Genomic DNA, 15828 nt, shown 5'->3' with positions numbered 1-15828 from the left:
AAAATAGACAAAGTACCCAGAATATTATAACGATATTTCTACAATAAATTTCTATCTAAATTTCTTTTTCAAATAATAAAATTCCTAACATCAAAAGGGCTTACAGTTCAAACGAGGAAGATTCGCAGAACTTGGTAGTAAAATTTTTAATATTGGAAGGTGAAATGCCATCAAATAAAAAAATTACGCCTATATAGAATAAGAAAAGCGTATAACAAGAATGACTTACCCATGATTCTTTGAAGATCTTGTTGGCAATGATACTGGTGCTCTCGAACATGTCCTTTCCTGGGCCAGAAGCAAAACACATCTCCTTTTTTCTGGGGCAAGTGTATTGCTCGGAACAGTTATCGCCAGAAAATTCACATTTCGGGCCACGTGTGTTCGGTGAAACATCGCCAAGATTACTGGAGGCGAAGGCTGCTACGAATTGGCCCTGATTTCAAGGAATTTGTGTTACAACTCCTCGCAAAATCCACAATTGTATTCTTCTTTCGTATTAACACAATTACTTGGACTCGTGAAATCATAAAGAAAAAGAGAGAGAGAGAGAGAGAGAATGGAAATTGTCGATTTGGACAGAATAATTTTAGAGATCGATACAATTTTGTATTCTGATCGCGGCTGATTACAAACAGTAATTAACTGTACGAGCTGTAATTATAGTATAATCGAAGATCGCGATAGAAAAATATAAATCACATTTTTATGTCTTTTATATGAAACTGATCCTAAAATTCAATTTTATAAATCTTATCTTTCTTATGGCTTATAGTATGGAAACCATACGAACAATCCAACATTCCGAGATAAACCGCGTGTCTTTCATACAGATAACCTGTGAAATCCGCTACGGGTGATTATGCTTATTTACAATATAGCTGTGCTCTGAATATATAAGTTCTCTGAATTCACCATATTTGTATGTATTTCTTGTTCCGTCGTTGCATATTCTTTTTTTCTTTCTCTCTATTCCGCAAATATAATAGGTCGACATTCTATGGATTCAATATATCAGGAAATTTTTAACAAGATATATCCGTAATATTTATTTAAAATATATTTATCGTCAATTTGAAATACATTTTAAATAAACTCTAAATTATTTAAATGTTGTAGATATAAATTGAATGATTAATAGAATTATGCAACGTGTATATGTACATATACACAACGAATATAACGCAATGGATAATGAGGATAATCCCTTTATAATCCTCGAGATTATGTTTTCTTGTGGGCTTTAAGGTATAAACTATATCTTTCTTCGTCCTATAATTTAATTGGATAAAAATGACGAAGGAACGTTATTGCTTTCTAACACAATTTATTATGAAAATATAAAAGGATAGGAATTGAGAAAATATATTATTTGTAACTCTCGAACCAAGGTTATCGAGTATGGATCTATTGATTAAAAAATACCAAATGCAACTTGGATCGAGAAAAAGTTAATAATAATCACTTTACTAATGTCTTCCTACATATCTGAGAAATTAAACTAACTGAGAAACCATTGGTAAATATGGCTCGAAGTATTCTTAGAAATTTATCTAAAAACTAGCCAAGCAGTAGACGAATGAATTCTTAATTTTCCTAAGTAGCTTAATAGTATTCCATACCGAATTAATATGGCATCAAATTATTTCTAAATTAATAATTAACTTTAATACTCAAAATGCTTACCTTGCCAGGCAACGAATCGTTATTCATAATTTTCTCGAAAAGAATCGAGGCATAGCCAACGTTATCACTGGACAATAGATGATTAGTATTATTCATACTAGTTGGATGGATCGCGAACCAATTAATTACACCCAATCGCTTGTTGTCAGCTCCGATAAATTGTATTTGTGTCATAATCTTATCCACATCGTACTTGTATCTGTTACATTAGAAAATGAATTTAATCGTTAATGAAATGAAAGAAAAGCATGGAAAAGGAAAAAAATAATTTAATCGTTAAAATATGGACATTTACTTGTCTCTCTCTGCTTTTGGATTGTTTAAATAAGCGGATGGACTTCTATTAATGTTCACACCATGAACTTCTCCATGGGTGATGAATATTCTGCCTGGAACTATGTCATAGTGAGCACGTTGAATACTCTGTAAGATTTATACGATATTTATCGATCGGATGATCATATGATAAAACATTTATTAATATAGGAAACACAAATCTATTATAATATGTGTTATAACATTAGCTTTTTAATTTTCTCATTTCATTCTTCAAGATTGTAAATTGAACTTGATCATTCGAAGATTCATAGTTAAGTATAAGGAGAATGAAAAATTAACGTGTTTCTATAATATATAAAATTTATCAACGTTATACGATGATGATAAAGATTTAATCGTGTAGGTATTTTTAATCCGAAGAAATTACCTTCGTGATTCCCTTGACCATAGCATCGAAGGTCTGTTGAACGAAACCGAATGTCGTAATATCGAACAACATGTGCAACATGAATCCACCGGGTGTGGAGTGCGAGTGAGTTGCACTGATCATCACATTTTTCTCCGTGTATAGGCTGCCAAACTCTTTTTCAAGATTCTGCAACACCTGTAACAACCAACATATTTTATCAGCAACACAAACTTTTACAACTTGTATAAATCCAATAAGTAAAAATTATTGAAACTTTATTTCCAAGTAGAACACTTTGAAATGAATTGAAAACGAAGCGTCGCATAAAGAAATTTTACCTTACGTTTCTCACTTATTTTTTCACGTAGAATCTCCCCTTGTTTATTATGCTACGATTACTAGGATACCTTGCATGTACAAACACAAATGTATGTTACACGAAAATGAAGAACAAAGAGAAATAATAAAATAAGATAAATATACGAAGAAAGATTCCGAGAATATTGTGACTCTTTCTAATATATAATTTCGATTTAAACGAACATTCATTGATATCTCCTTAGAAATCACTTTTTAATTATTATCGATTTTAAATCGAGTTTATTTTTAAATTACTATCGAACAATGTCTCGATGGAAAACATTTTCACTGCTTATCTATCTCAACTTTTTTAATTATCATCGATAAAAGGACGAAAGATGCGGATAAATACAGTTAATTAGACGAAACGATAGATTCGACTTGCGAACTTTGTGTTCGAAAAATGGCAGAAAATTTCTATTTATTTTTCTATTTGTATCAAAGAAGGAAGATGAAAGGATGCAAGTGGAATTACCGTTTGACGAACGCCGTTTCCTATCATGGCGCTATCCACGCTGACGAAGACGAACCTCTCCTCGCCATCGTCGATGATGAATGCGCGGGAGAATGTTCGAAGATGGATTCCTGATCCTTTTTGATCGATCTTCGCGTAGCCCATCTAGAAAACAAACAATCCTCGTGAAACACTGTACAAATACAAGGAACACGACTCTGCGTCGCTTCTGTCGGTCGTTTATTGCTCAACTCCGTTGCATAATTCGTTCCAACTCACCGATATCCGTCGAATGAGAATTATTTTTCGTTCTACACAATTGAATTGGATGTGCACAGGATATAATGCGTATAATATAAAGATATAATGCAAGCATATACGAAATATGCAAAATAAAATACTATTGACAATAGTTGGAGGATAAACAGGATGTTTATCTAGGTTCTATTTCTTTAATGACGCGCACAAAGATATAAATTCGCTCTCTAGTAACGAGCATCTTGTAATATCAACATATTATAATTTCTATGCTAAATACTTGTTCGAACATGATACTTTCGCGGGATACTTACAAAAACAATTTCAGCGGCGGGTCCTGTAGCATCTGCTCTGCCCACCCCGATGCTGTAAGACGCGATGGCGCCGGGCACCGCAAGCTGGACCAGCCATATCGTCAGCAACGCAAGGATTCTAAAGCGTCCAACTGCCGGTGCCTCCATTCAGTTTTTCTCTGCCGCCAGTCTGATCGCGCTGAAATCAAATAAACCACTGTTTTCGATCGCTGTTTCAACTTGACTTAATATTATCGTCCATTCAGCGATAAGCGAGCATACCACCAAAACAGAATTTTTTTCCATTTCCTCGCTTCCACGTCGTACTAAACTCGTTAAACGCATCTTGTTTCAACATAGAATATTATCGCACATTAGAGATTGTCGTATCTGAGTAACGATATCAATGATTTGAAAGAAAATGCGCGAAAGAAAGTAGGTGAACTTCGATTTAAATGGTTTGTTTGTATCGCGTACGCGAACTGGAATGTCGAAATAACATTAACTCGTGATCGTCGATCGTTGCAACAAGATGCGCAAGGTGCATAAGCAGGATTTTTTAGATATTTCTACGCGTACGTTATTATTCGATTGCCTAATTGTTTTTTACGCGCCAATTCGTAAGAAAACATTTTACGCGAATAAACCTCGCGCAGAAAATTTCACGTATGTTATATTTTAATGGTACATAAAATGCGTAAAATAAACATTATATGTCGGGTTATCATTGGGGTTAGCGGCGTACAACGAGTCTGCGTGAATTGGCCATCGTTGTTAGATACTATAGATGATATTTTACTGATACAAATATAATTATTACAGAGTTTAACGAGTAATAGCGACGATTAGATAATCGCGATGTCGATGACAATGAATTTGGGTTGGATAACGAATCGACGGTCAACGGGATGACGAATACGATTCCTGCCACAGTCTAAGTCGAACTCAACTTACTGATCCAAGATTCGGGTGTGTCTCGACGTACTCGTCAACAGTACAAGTAGAACTAATCCGATTAAATCTCAATCCAAGTGGAACTGCCCTTATATACTCCTCTCCGTACCTCTCTGTGCGCCTCTCGGGTCAATCTTAGTTTTTAAGGAGAGCTATTTAATTACTCCGTACTTCTGTTAGGTACATGTCCCTCCCGTGACCGTGGCTACGTTCAGCGACCCTTTATGTCACTTCGAGCCCAAGTCATAACTTTAGGGCACCCATACTCAGATTAGATCGTAAACAACTATTTCTCATTTTTATTATTTAAGTACAGTTATAATAAAAAGTCTGGACTAAAGTATCGGGGACTTTCCCAAACGTTGCAAAAGAAAGGCCCCGATGTCCTTTCATCTCCGACATGTATGTAAGTTTATAAGAAGAAATTGTACTATAAAAATGTTAAGAAATAATGTAAAAAATACTAAAAACAATTTTCATAACATATACACTATCACTTTGATAACATTAAGGACATTTCCTTACTCGTTTAAATTTTTAGGAGTGAGATGGAATATTTATATGTCCCGAGGAACTCTCTTGAAGAAATTTCTTGTTGCTTTGAAAGGTTTCCATTTCTACAGAAGAAGTTGAAGGTTATAAGAGGACTTTCGACAGATATCATGACTACCCGGAATGTGTCGAAGCAAGAATGCCTATTAGCTGTCTCAAGAACCACGCTTAGCTTCTTCTCCGAGAGGAAGAGGATCGTGAAAGTTGAAATACCGAATGGTAAACTTGTCACGTTTCCAGGAAATTTTGACAAAACTCATGTACACGTGAAGACAAGGTTTCGTCAGATTAAATCGTCGGATAAAAGCGATTAAACTAATATTTAACGATAATTTTCCCATATTGATCGTTTAACGAAAAGCAAATTAACTCGTTTCTAATCACTAAAAGATTCAACGTAATAAATTTAATGTGATAAATTTAATATAATAAAATAAAGTAGTTTATACGTATTTCAAATAGACTGCGGTTTAGCAAACGAATAACGTAGTTTCTTTAAATGCATACTCTTTAAATACGAAACCATTTGGTTTCACCCTCTTCTTGTTCATCGCCCTTGGAAAGACACCCTCTTAAACACATTTACACACACAGTCATCGCTACCATTTAGTCACACTAATCCCTCCAGAGTCTTCATTTCTCAAGCGTCAGAGATATCCTCTTGCTTGCAGTCCGAAACATTTATCTTACAACTTCAGATAAGAGTTCAAGTGCAATTATTTTAAAACGGAGCACGTGAATGGATAAAACCGAGACTTAAAAAAATATTAGCAGACGAGAAACGTAAAGAAATTAGAAGTATTGGAATTATTCCTATCTTCTTACAAAATAATATATTGATAGATGTTTTATCAATGGTGTTTGAAACGCGTGTACTCGTTAATATAAGATATTGAAGTTCTATCGCAACGACATTTTTAATTACGATATTTAAAATTAGTTATATCTTGGACAATGGATGTATCGATTGCAAAGCGTACAGACGCTTTGCTGACGCAAATTTAATTGAAATTTAAATAATCTCTTCGATAATAATGAGAATAAATAACGAATATGAAAATTGAATAATCTCTTCTGACCTATAAATTAATTTTAATAGATAAATATAACATAATATATATTATGAATATAATATGATATTTTTGTAGCAATATTTTTCAATCACGCTCCTTGTGATCTGATTATTTTATGTTACGCAAAATTACATATGAAATACAAAATAAAACATTATTACACCAAAAAAATAGTGGAAAAATTAGAATTCGTAGAGACAAAAGGACATAGCGAACGAAGGACGTTTCCATGAAATTACATATTATATAATACACGAATGATCCTTTGTCTTGATAATAATTATCACGCGAGGCAGCCGACATAACGCCCTTATCGAAATATGCATATCACGAATCACTCGACAATTTCCTCTCGTCAAATTGATAATCTTCTATCGTCGATGCTTCCATTATTAATAATTTTCCATGGTAAAATTGATCAACTTTTTTAGCAGAATTTCGATCGGTAGAATTAATACAAAGATTCGTGTAAGAACATTTTTTTGGAGAATAGAGTGTTTCTTCTCTGATATTTTTAACGTGACCATTTCGATGAACAGGAATTTTATGATCAATTATAATCGATTAATCGCGGATATTTGTGCAAATTCGTATTTCTATGAAAATAGCTATGGAGATGAAACTTATAGAAGATTTATTTCACGTATGGAATATAACTTAATAGTTTGAATGTTTCGTACGTTTTATAGCATTATGCGCATTCTGTGCACTTTTGCCTTTAAATTTACTTTTATCTGAAATTATATACATAAATAAATACACGTTCGCAGTATATTAATTAGTCTCAAAATTATAGAAAACTTTGTCATCGTTTCAGCGAATTTCAGTTGATTTTTCTATTTTAGTAAGTAGAAGCTTATGAGTAATTCCAGACGACAGAAAACGCTCGATCTTTGGACGCAGTCCAATCATAATGGAATAAGATGCAGTGATTTTATCTTTCTGATAGTAAAAGCGTTACAAATTATAATTTCTGCAATGTCTATAACCTTTTTAATTATTCCGATCTCACAGGAAATATTCATACCTCTTAATTATACAGTCAAGTTGTCTGTTCGATTATTTTTCTATATTTGATTCTTTTCGAGCATTCGAAGAATAAAAATAACAATATAAATTTATTACTTTTAAATATTAATGTAGAAGGTTCTTCGGATAAAATAATAAAAGCTTTATCGAAGATTTAAAATATGACAGCGACAAACTGTTAAATATTAACACGCAAGAGGCTTTTAAAAATAGAATAATACAATTTTCACTCTAGAATAATAAGATTTATGGCAGTGACAAATAAAATTTATTGTCCTTAAACCTTTAAATAGATATCATTCCACAAAAGGTTTCAAAAATACTGTAGTAAGAATTCTATTGTATCATACATCACCTTAAATTGATGCTGAAAAGCACATCAAAAAATCCCACTATTCAACGAGCAAAATCTTCACTATTCTTCTCTAGTAAACAGGTTTTATGTTAGAAGACTTTTATAACTTTTATCGTGGAAGTAGATTCAATAGAAATCGCTACGAAGTTTTATGCCGGATGACAAGGATGGCAGGGAAGTTCTATTAGTTGATATATGGATACTTTATTCGTGACCCGGTTCATTAGGAGCACATAATGGAGAAACCAGAGTTTGAAAGATAGAATCTTAGTATTTAAAGTGTTCGTAAAACAGTAGTTCTATTGTGTATACTTAACACGGTTCGATAACACTGTTTCTCGTGTTTCACTCATATTGCTGTTGCTTGATTTTTTTTTTTTTTATAACTGTTTTAAGAAAAATGATAATTTTATAATTATAATAGTATGTAAGATCATTTATTATAACGATTTGGTGACCTTTACCTTTCTTCCGTAAATATCATTCTTTGGTCAAGCCAAGTTCTGCAAGTCGATAGGATGAAAATGTTAAAAATTATTCATGGTTAAAGACGAAGAAAGGCCTGGCTGATAGAGACGAGGAATTTTAACTTTTGCAAAAAAAAGCTGAAGGTGTATTAAAATTTTTTAGAAAACAAGTATTATGTATTATGTAAGTATCTGTATATTCTGTCCCTGATGACGAAGAAATATCACGTATACTCCCAACAACGATAAAGATCTATAATAATTTGATTGATTATAATCGACGATACAGAGAGATAAGAGAAATCTAAAGAAGTAACGAGAAGAACTCTAGTAGACGTAGTAATGGAAAAATAATGAGAAGAAGATTATTTACGTTTCTTATGATAAAAAGAGATCATCTATGCTTTAGCAACAAGAAATAACGTGAGCAAATAATAAAAGGTAGCCGCTCCGACCTAACTAACGTTAAAGACACTTCTAAGATTCTATTCTTAAATCTTGCATAACGTTTTCTCTAATAACAAAAGGAATCATCCACATTTTCAACAAACAGAAAATAGTCTGCACGAGCGAACGCAAGAAGATAATAAAAATAAATGGAAACGCATAATAGACAAATACACAACACTCTCGATGCAAGATCCCAAAAGAAATTCATGCAAAACAAAACAGTCCACTGCTGAAAACGATCTTCTTAAAATCAACTCTTTCGCTGACTGCAAAAGACTCACAAAAATATCTGCAAAGTATCGGCCATTCGATTTTCCTCCTTCTGCTATCGAAGAGAAACACGCTCGACCGCGAAATGAACAAAGAAGATAACGAAGATCCGTAGCACCTCGGGAATAATTTTCCATGCAACTGATCGCGTCCGTGTTTGCATCGAGCGTCTACAAGGGGAAAGAGCGAAACGACGAGATAGCGGATAACAGATAGTGCACACTTTCCAGTGGGAATTTTCGACGCGAGTCCTATTATCAGTCACGCGATTAAGGCTAATCGGGAACAAGCACGATTATCCAGAAACCTCGTTCGCTTCCTACGTTCTATGATTCATCCTTTCGTTTCGACTTAATTCGTCGGCTTTTCAGGCCGCATACCCCGGCCGCGACGACTCATCAAAAACAAATTAATTAGACTCGAACCGCTGCACTGTACGCTTTATATTCGTATTCGCTTTATATACGTTCATACGTCTACTATCTGGCCATTAAGGCCTTTCTCTGCGTGCATCTAACGTTTCGTTGTCGCGAGACAATCGATTCGAATCTCGCTTGGTCGAGATGATCGATCGTGAGGAGACTGCGAGGTGATTTACCTCCGTTCAGCACGTGAATGACCCACTGCGCTACTTTGTGCGTCTCTGTGTTTGTGGAAAAATTACGGATCGCTTCTTCGGACTGTGTTTTCGACGATTTTAAATATGTACAGGATGTCTCATTTTTATCCCGTCAAACGGTGTCAGCGTATGCCACGATCGGAAACGAGGAAAAAATGTTACATGAACGCATCGTGATCCTTTGTTACCAAGCTGTAACGAATTATTAAGATTGTCGGTCACGATTATTGAGATTGTCGTTCAAAGCATCGTACGTTCTTGTAAACAGGATAATTTGTAATAAAGAATAAAGCATTTTTCCATTGTTCAATGGAATAAAACTGAGACACCCTGTATATTTTAATTTGCGTCGTCTGTACGAAAAACTAGATGAGTTCATACGAGAAAAAGATGGATTTTGGATATTTCTTGAAACTCTGCGCACCTTTGGTTTGCTGATAGTGATTGCGAAAATATGGTAAAGAATAGAGATGATCTTTTCGCGAAGTTTTAGTAGTTTTAGATTATCGATGCTTGGTAAACTCCGAGTTGATTTTTAAACATTTTATTATTCTTGTCGCGTTGATCGAGAGTCGACGTAATAGTGTGATAAAAAGTGAATTTTTAGTATTTTTAGATCGTTAAGATTCAGTCTAGAAAAGCAACGACTTTTGAACATATTTTGAGAATTTCGAATATTTATGATCGAAGACCGATGGATTTCAAGAATTTCTCGAAGGTTTTATGGTTCCTTACCTCGACGATGGCTACTGGAAAATAAACAATAATGAAAACGTACAGAGTCTTGTGAGACTTTCTATAAATTTCAAGAGTTAATGTTAATAGCATCGTGATGACGAATCGTTGCTCGAAAACGAATTTAAACGATGGTATTATTCCATGAATGAGGACGCGAGGCTTCTAATTGGTTTCATAATTAGTATACAAGTGAGAGTACATCTCGCGAACAATCGTGAAATGAATGAAATTTTTCTCTACTCTAAACTGTAACGAAATTGTAAATTATTGCCGTTTTAATGCACTTTTTATCTACATCAGTCGTTCTATAATTTTTATAATCAATTCTTTTCTTCAATTTCCCAATTACCGAACGTTCGTTGCATTTTCGACATACGATGTCAATTCGGAATTCTAAATCGAAATTCACAACTATGTCGTACCTTGGCAACACGATCGTCGCTATTCTTTCTTCTCCGTTTAAATAAAACACACAGTTTCGTGTAATTTACAAAAGTATCACCAACGATATATAATTTCTTCATAGTAAACACTTAGAATCAGAAAATATTCAAACTCTCTGAACGATATTTAATATCCATCACTTACCGACGATAACAATCGATGACCAACAAATACTTCGAGCTTGGTAGAGATTTTATCGAAACGTTTGAAGCTATTACGGTTTCGAAACCGAATATCGACTCGAAAAATTCTCAGAACGATATTCGAAAGTCGTCGCTTTCCATAAATATCGATAACCTAAAAGTATCAGAAACTTCGAAAAACATCCCACGAAGAAACTTAAAATTGAATCTAGAAAAAGTGAAAACCGTGTAACAATTTCTACTAACATCGCACGAATCGTAGCACAGAACGATCAAACTTTCCTCATTCACCCCAATTTCTCTGATGATCGACTAACCAGAACGGAAGCTTCTTATCTGACTTCCATCGAAATCGGTTCGATTATACTTGTCAGCTGGTGGATTCCCACCAACAAATTCGTTCCTTTTCTCGTGACGCGTGAATGAACACTGAGACGAGATCGAACACAACGCTGGTAGGTGGATGCTGCAGAATTTCGACGATATTCACCGATCGCACGGCGAACGTTCGCTTTCACTTTCCGACAGTCGACCTTTCGAACCAGGTATTATGTCTACTCTCAATTCTCTATTCCGCTGTTGGCCACCTGTTCCAGAACGAAGAATGCTCGTCGAGTCGATGTGATGTAAACGTCGTAAACACAAGATCGTTCGGTGACGTGGACGTTTCTTGGAAATTACAGTTGTTGTTACAAGTCTGACAGCAAATTATACATTGGCAACTTAAGTTTGCGAACTTGATATTTTTTCGAGTAACATTGTTTATCGGAATTATGAAAGTAATAATTTTTCATTGAAATATGTATTCCAAGTTCGAATCGTAATATTTTGCCATACGTTCGGCGATTTTTTAATTTCTCGGTAGGAGTGGATCTCCTTTGATTCAAAATATACGGACAGATTCGAAAGGTCGCAAATTTAGTTGTCACTTCATACATAATTCAACTGGAATTCAATTGGTTATTGGACAAATTACAATACATTCGGTTAAACGTTGGAGAAAGTTCGATCATATTCAGATGAGATTTTGAGTAACCACGCGCTCTTCTTTCGTGTCCCAGTTTCAAGATTCATTCTATATACTCGAATTTTCGATAAGAAATCTCCTTGCCATCGTATCGATCTCTATAGAATCCTCAATTTCTGATTATCAATGGCGACAGACAAAAGTTATTTTTGTTCAGAAGCAAAGTTCGCGCCTGTGTTTTAGTCGTCGACCGTTTATCGATCTGTGTCGATCCATTAAAATCAATTCCAATCTCTCGATAGTTGACAGAACCGATTAGCGACGTCGTTATTCGTGCATAATACTCGACAGCGTTATCGTCTCGCTGTAAAAGCGATAACACTGAATGATCGTTTCAAACGTCTGACGCATGGATTGTGTAAAACGAGTAAATGTATACACTTTGCGTAAAATCGAGAAGCGTACGATGTTTCTGGTCACCTTATCGCAATGTTACGAGATTGTGTAAATACCGGGCTACTCGAATGTTAGCCAAACACTCTCTAATAATCTCTAAATATGTGCAGAAGTTTATTTCACCTACCAATCGGAAATGTTATGTTTTTAAAGATGCTAGACCTTACACGAAATATATTGTTATTTCTTAGGAATGTTTAATGTTTTGCTTTTGTTCCATATTAATTATTTTTTCAGTCGTGACAGTTCTTCAAAAGTGTTTTTAGATCGAAATACAAGAATTTTGTATAATCGGTGGTGGAATGATTATATGGATAAAGCGTATGTTTAGCGCGAAATTTTATGATTAATTATCGTTACCAAATCACCATCGTAAATGGTTTAAGACTTTTGCACCGTACATACATATATACGATGTATTTTCTTCGTTCGTTGACAACGGTCGCACTACTCTTTGCGATAGAATCAGAGAACAATAGCGTAATAAGAAAAGATTAGAAAAAAGCTTATTTATCCGATGCTAATTGCCAATCGATAACAAGAGAAAGTAGTTGTACAGATTTGATCTATGTTCTATTCTAAATGTCTGTCGTGATTTCACCGATAAGGAGTTGAGAATATTGGATTAATCGATGAGTGGAAGATTAATAGTTTGTCTTTTGTATTTGCTCAATTTTTTTTGTCGATAAGACGACACACGTATTGACAAAATTCAACTGTTATTATAGAAATTATTTGCTCGCAAATAAATACAAGACGATCTCTTGTCGAGACATATCTATGTGTCTCACGGTCTGAATTTAAAATACGAGAGTAAAACGTTTTCGTCGAAATATGGATCGTTTGAATATAATTACCGAGTATAGAAAGTTCTAAGAAACTAAAAATATTTCAGTCTCAGTTTTAGTTTGGAGTGTTCTAGTGTCGGTTTTATTTGTTAAGTATAAAACTGAGAAGAGAGAGATTTGGTAAATATTTGATATATTAATATGCAACAAAAGAGGCTCGTGGGGCTACGTACGTACTGGAAGAATAATTTTCTAAAAGAATAAAAAAAAAAGAATTAGAGGCAGTTACGGAATAGTATAAGTTAAACGAAGAAAAATATTGAAAGAAAACAGCGAAATGAGCGAGTATTCGTGTCGCGTGCTGTTCGAAGAATTGTAAATAAAAACGAGAGTGCAGATGCAATGCTGCCTGTTTGACAAACTACAATCTATTGTATATGTATATACAATATTGTATATGTTTGATAAAGGACAACAAAGATATTTCTTAATACGATCGACAACGTACTCGGAAATAAAGGTATTCGTATTCGCCAGGTCGATTGCATAATGAAAACATCGTTATCGGTGAGCATAATTTATTAACTACGATCGAGATTAAAAAAATACTTACGAATTGAGAAAAACAAGATAATAGTACTCTTGTTAATTCGTTCAACTTTAGAGGTAAACACACGTATTATTCATTCCATTTGGTATTATAATTTCTAACTTGTAATATGCTGGTACACTGGCAGATTTTACTATATATAGATACATACTATATCGTACATATGTAAATTTTTAATTATATCGGTGTTCTATTTCATTCGACATAAAATTCAAATTAACATCCTTTTTTCCTAAAGGAATGGGGTATTTCAGTAAGGTAGCGCTTCGTAACTTAACTCGCTTTTACCAAAAGTGAAGCAAACGCAGACGCTATTCGTCCATTACGATTCATATAGCAAAGAAAATTGCTGCACAAAGACAACATCTACTCGCTCCATGATAAGCACCAAATTTTAACGATATTCATTCATCGCAATACGCGTGACAAAGAAAAGCGTGCAGAGATAATACACGCTTTCAAACTTTTCTCACTCTTATAAATAATAAACCATCGGAGTGCATCTGCACCGAATCCACGATCTACCCTACAAAAAGATCACTATCCAATCACGATCGTCGCCACAAAAAATGTATCATCCACATACGTATAATACTCATTACGTAACTTTATGTGTAATGCTTTGCGATTCCTGTCACTGTCATAAACAACAAAGCACGCAAGTACACCTGCACCGGATTCGATCGAGCGAAATCCATTATTCGCAATGTACGTCTGAAAAACTGGATTATCGAAAATCGCGTAATACCGATTTCGTAGCTTCGTACGTATACTATTCGCTGGAGAAACAAACCAACTTCGATCGGTACTCACCGTCACGATCCACTAAACAAAGAGAACTAAACTAGCAGCTACACAAAGGTATTACTCACGCGCTCAAACGCTCCAGCTCATGACCACGTTGATCGAACGAGGGATCGAATGCGTAGGTGATCGATGGATCAGCAGAGACAGAGCGGAGACGCGGCTATAACAGCTGGTCTGCACGGCCAGTCTCGCCGCGAACAATTGGCGCGAACACTCTTAAACGCTCTCTCTCTGAAATATACTCTGAGAGGCAGCGTGGTCGACGTTGTTCGAGGAGGGGAAACGGAAACGATTCTCCACGGCTATTCTCATGGCTCACCGTCTCGCTCCTGTCGTCACGGCCGGCGCGGCGTTTCGCGCTCCGTTTCTCTCTTTCCTTCGCGTATTTCCACCGTGTTGGGGGATTCATACACTCGTTTTACAGTGTTCTGCTTATCTGGCCGGCGTAAAAGCGCGTGGCGAACGTTTCCAGGGGTTTCGAGGGTCGTTTCGAGGCTGCTTGGCTATGCGACCGTGTCTCGAGGTTTCGAGGGGAGACGTTGTGCGACGCAGGGGTAGATATGGTTTTAGGTGGAGGTATATAGAAGCGTGTTAGAGAGGCTGATGGAAATGTTGGGCCGTTGGGTGGGATTGATGAAGCGTGAAAGCAAGCTAAGAGCGAATTGAGATGTGCCAAATTGCGCGAGATGAAAGATTGGGTAACCGGTGTCTTTGTACAGAATGCAGGAAAGAATTTCAGGCGAAGTTGCCTCTTCGCTGATTTCGATGCAACTTGATTTTTACGCAAGTTCGTTTGTCCCAATGAAATCTTAGTAAGCCGCTGTTATACGAACTGCAGTCGTATAAATTGTTCGTCCCCTACAAGTTCGAATAAATGGAATTCTACTGTAATTGCTTCGTTTATATTTATGAATAATCAGAAAATTGAAAAAAAAACGAATGCCCGGATGCGCGCAACTTTTAAAAAAATAAGAAACTTCCAGAAAGGAGAAAAAATTGAGAAAAGCTTCGATATAAAGCATACTGACAATCGTGTTTTACCACGTCGGAAAAAGAGAGATTTATGGAGATTACATCGAAAGTGGCAGTAAGACGAAGGATTTGTTTCTTTTCGTTCGTAATACCTACGTCACTCTTTAACGTTATCTTTTAATAAATACGTCGTTCTTTAATACGATCTCGAAACGCGGTTTTCGAGATTAACGTGCCAAGAATCTAACAGTTCTGCTAGGGGTAGTTTTTTAATAGGACGATGAAGAAATTATGCGAAGTTTTAACGTCAAAAGTCAGAGAAACGAGGTGAATCAAAATCTAAAATGAAAAAAGGACGTGCTCCGCTGTTTCTGGTTCTCCTTGACTTCGATAC

General features: G+C 35.3%; 1 protein-coding gene across 7 annotated transcripts in view; it reads right to left on the bottom strand.

The window, feature by feature from the left end:
* The window catches only part of LOC126874103 (neutral ceramidase), a 139257-nt gene that overhangs the window by 31023 nt on the left and 92406 nt on the right, over positions 1 to 15828 (bottom strand). For 3 of the 7 annotated variants that reach the window (XM_050635747.1, XM_050635749.1, XM_050635748.1), the window contains 6 exons: positions 3761 to 3938; positions 3210 to 3353; positions 2393 to 2569; positions 1982 to 2109; positions 1687 to 1885; positions 230 to 436 (listed from right to left, as the gene is read on the bottom strand). In XM_050635747.1, coding sequence (XP_050491704.1) covers positions 230 to 436; positions 1687 to 1885; positions 1982 to 2109; positions 2393 to 2569; positions 3210 to 3353; positions 3761 to 3907 — 1002 coding nt within the window. In that variant the 5' untranslated portion in view covers positions 3908 to 3938. The other 4 variants (XM_050635746.1, XM_050635752.1, XM_050635751.1 and 1 more) reach the window with 4 other exon arrangements.

The sequence above is a fragment of the Bombus huntii genome, chromosome 15, assembly GCF_024542735.1.
Source record: "Bombus huntii isolate Logan2020A chromosome 15, iyBomHunt1.1, whole genome shotgun sequence".
Taxonomy (NCBI): Eukaryota; Metazoa; Arthropoda; class Insecta; order Hymenoptera; family Apidae; genus Bombus; species Bombus huntii.
The sequence above is the reverse complement of the archived record's forward strand: the minus strand, read 5'-3'. Positions and strand labels throughout refer to the sequence as shown.